This window comes from Budorcas taxicolor, chromosome 10, assembly GCF_023091745.1.
Source record: "Budorcas taxicolor isolate Tak-1 chromosome 10, Takin1.1, whole genome shotgun sequence".
Classification (NCBI taxonomy): Eukaryota; Metazoa; Chordata; class Mammalia; order Artiodactyla; family Bovidae; genus Budorcas; species Budorcas taxicolor.
The window spans coordinates 24,113,740-24,115,917 of record NC_068919.1 but is presented as its reverse complement, the minus strand read 5'-3'; the positions used below and the strand labels follow the sequence as shown (position 1 = coordinate 24,115,917).

The window sequence follows — 2,178 nt, the reverse complement described above, 5'->3', positions numbered from 1 at the left end:
GGACACGAATGAGCAACTTTCACTTTCATACATTTTGATATCAGAGAGTAAAAGCATCTGTAGTATAAATTTACATATGGTTATTTTCTGAATATGCAGCCTGATGTTTTATGAGGATTTTTACTTTCTCTCAATACTTTGCAGAATATAATCCACATAAGCAATAGGAATAGATTTCTTAAAGAATGCCCGATTTCTCATTGTAAATCAACACAATCTACAGGTTGAACTGTTTACTAACTCATAGAACTTCCTCCTGCACCCTTATCATTGAGATTTGGTCCTTTCAGTCAGTTCAGGTCAGTTGCTCAGTCGTGTCCAACTGTTTGTTACCCCACGAATCGCAGCACGCCAGACCTCCCTTCCATCACCAACACCCGGAGTCCACCCAAACCCATGTCCATTGAGTCGGTGATGCCATCCAACCATTTCATCCTCTGTCATCCCCTCCTCCTCTTGCCCTCAATCTTTCCCAGAATCAGGGTCTTTTCAAATGAGTCAGCTCTTCGCATCAGGTGGCCAAAGTATTGGAGTTTCTCATCACAATCTTTGTTGAAGGAAGTTTCCACATTTTGACTGATGGTACTGTCAATTCTCTGGGAATAGCAAGGTCATGGGCAAGACCAGCTTAAGGGGCAGAGACTGAGTTAAAATATCTTTGAAATATCAAATGATCTTCTCTGCTCTTTGATTTTCATATTCCTTTCACAAAGATTTTTCTCCATTACAAACAAATGGGGATGTTAGATTTGGCTGAAAAGGAAGATTTTACATTTTCTTTGTTTGAGGGAGTAAATGATGGTGCTTTCCTGATTTCAAACCTGAATAAATGGCAACAGCATTTACCTTCCAACTTATTAACAGTGACTCAGTCCTGTGCAGAGATTTAAATGTTAATCTCTACATTCTTACCATGCATTTAAATTTTCAATCTAAAACATAATTTGTTTGATCTTTGCTGTTTTTATGCATCAGAGTCCCTCATAGGCACAGGTATGAGAAAGACATTTAACCAGAGAGTTCAGTAGTTAGAGATGTCACCACCAGATGGTGGTGCACCTCTGCTGATCAGAACATGTGGAGAGTTCATGTGAGTGGGTTCTGAATGGATAGGTAGGCTTGGGGCAGAAGCAGAGCCTTTTCCTTATTGGCTGGGTAGACAATGAAAGAAACCACTAGAGAAAAGAAGGGATCACTTGGTAACAAAAGCAGCTCTCTGGGCTGGAGACTGCAGGTCCACAATTGATCCTAAATGGGAAAAACAATGAAGACACCCATTGGAGCTTTAATCGCATTCTTGTGGCTGCAGCTGCACTGTGAGTTGAGGGTTTAAGGGAAACAGAGTGTATTAGTAGATATTCTTTAGATGCCAAGACTGGCTTTATTCAGCTTTCTTCTAGTTATTGTAGAAAAGGAAAAGTAAACTCCAGAGCTAAATAATCTGACAACCTTTCTCCTTTCTCTGACTTCTACTTTCTCTGTAGGTGTCAGCCTTGGGAACAAGGTGGAGCAGAGTCCTTCTACCCTGAGTGTTCAGGAGGGAGACAGCTCTGTTATCACCTGCACTTATACAGATGGTAACTCAGAGTATTTCCCTTGGTATAAGCAAGAACCTGGGAAAGGTCCCCAGCTCCTTATAGCTATTCGTTCAAATAAGGACAAAGAGGAAGACCAGAGACTGACTGTTTTATTGAACAAGACAGCCAAAAGTCTCTCCCTGCACATCTCAACCACTGAAGCTGGAGACTCGGCTGTCTACTTCTGTGCAGCAAGTACACAGTGCTTCCCAGGCATCTTCTGTCTGTACTCAAACCTGTGACTGGGGCAACCCCCTTCCTTTGGCACAACCTTCAAGTTATAGCATTTGTCATAGTGTTTGTTTACAAGAACGAAAAACAGAATAAAAAGATTAGGTTTGATATGACACAAAAAGTGTTAAAACACATTCTGTTGGATGACTATTGCTTACTGAATTCTTGAAGGGAGTTAGGTTTTACTTTAAAATTCAGGCTTTAAACATTATCCTCAATGATGAAAAATTGAAAGTATTTCCCCTAAAGTCTGGAACAAGACAAGGGTGCCTACTCTCACTACTACTATTTAACATAGTTTTGGAAGTTTTGACTATAGCAATCAGAGCAGAAAAAGAAATAAAAGGAATCCAGACTAGAAGAGAAG

At 40.4% G+C, this 2,178-nt stretch overlaps 1 gene segment (V, D, J or C); it reads left to right on the top strand.

Annotated features, from left to right (window-relative positions):
* Window positions 1–1,264: 1,264 nt before the first annotated feature.
* On the top strand, window positions 1,265–1,819 carry LOC128054750 (T cell receptor alpha variable 13-1-like). The segment is given in 2 exon segments: window positions 1,265–1,316; window positions 1,485–1,819. Coding segments are annotated over 2 exon segments (387 nt in total).
* The last annotated feature ends 359 nt before the right edge of the window (window positions 1,820–2,178 follow it).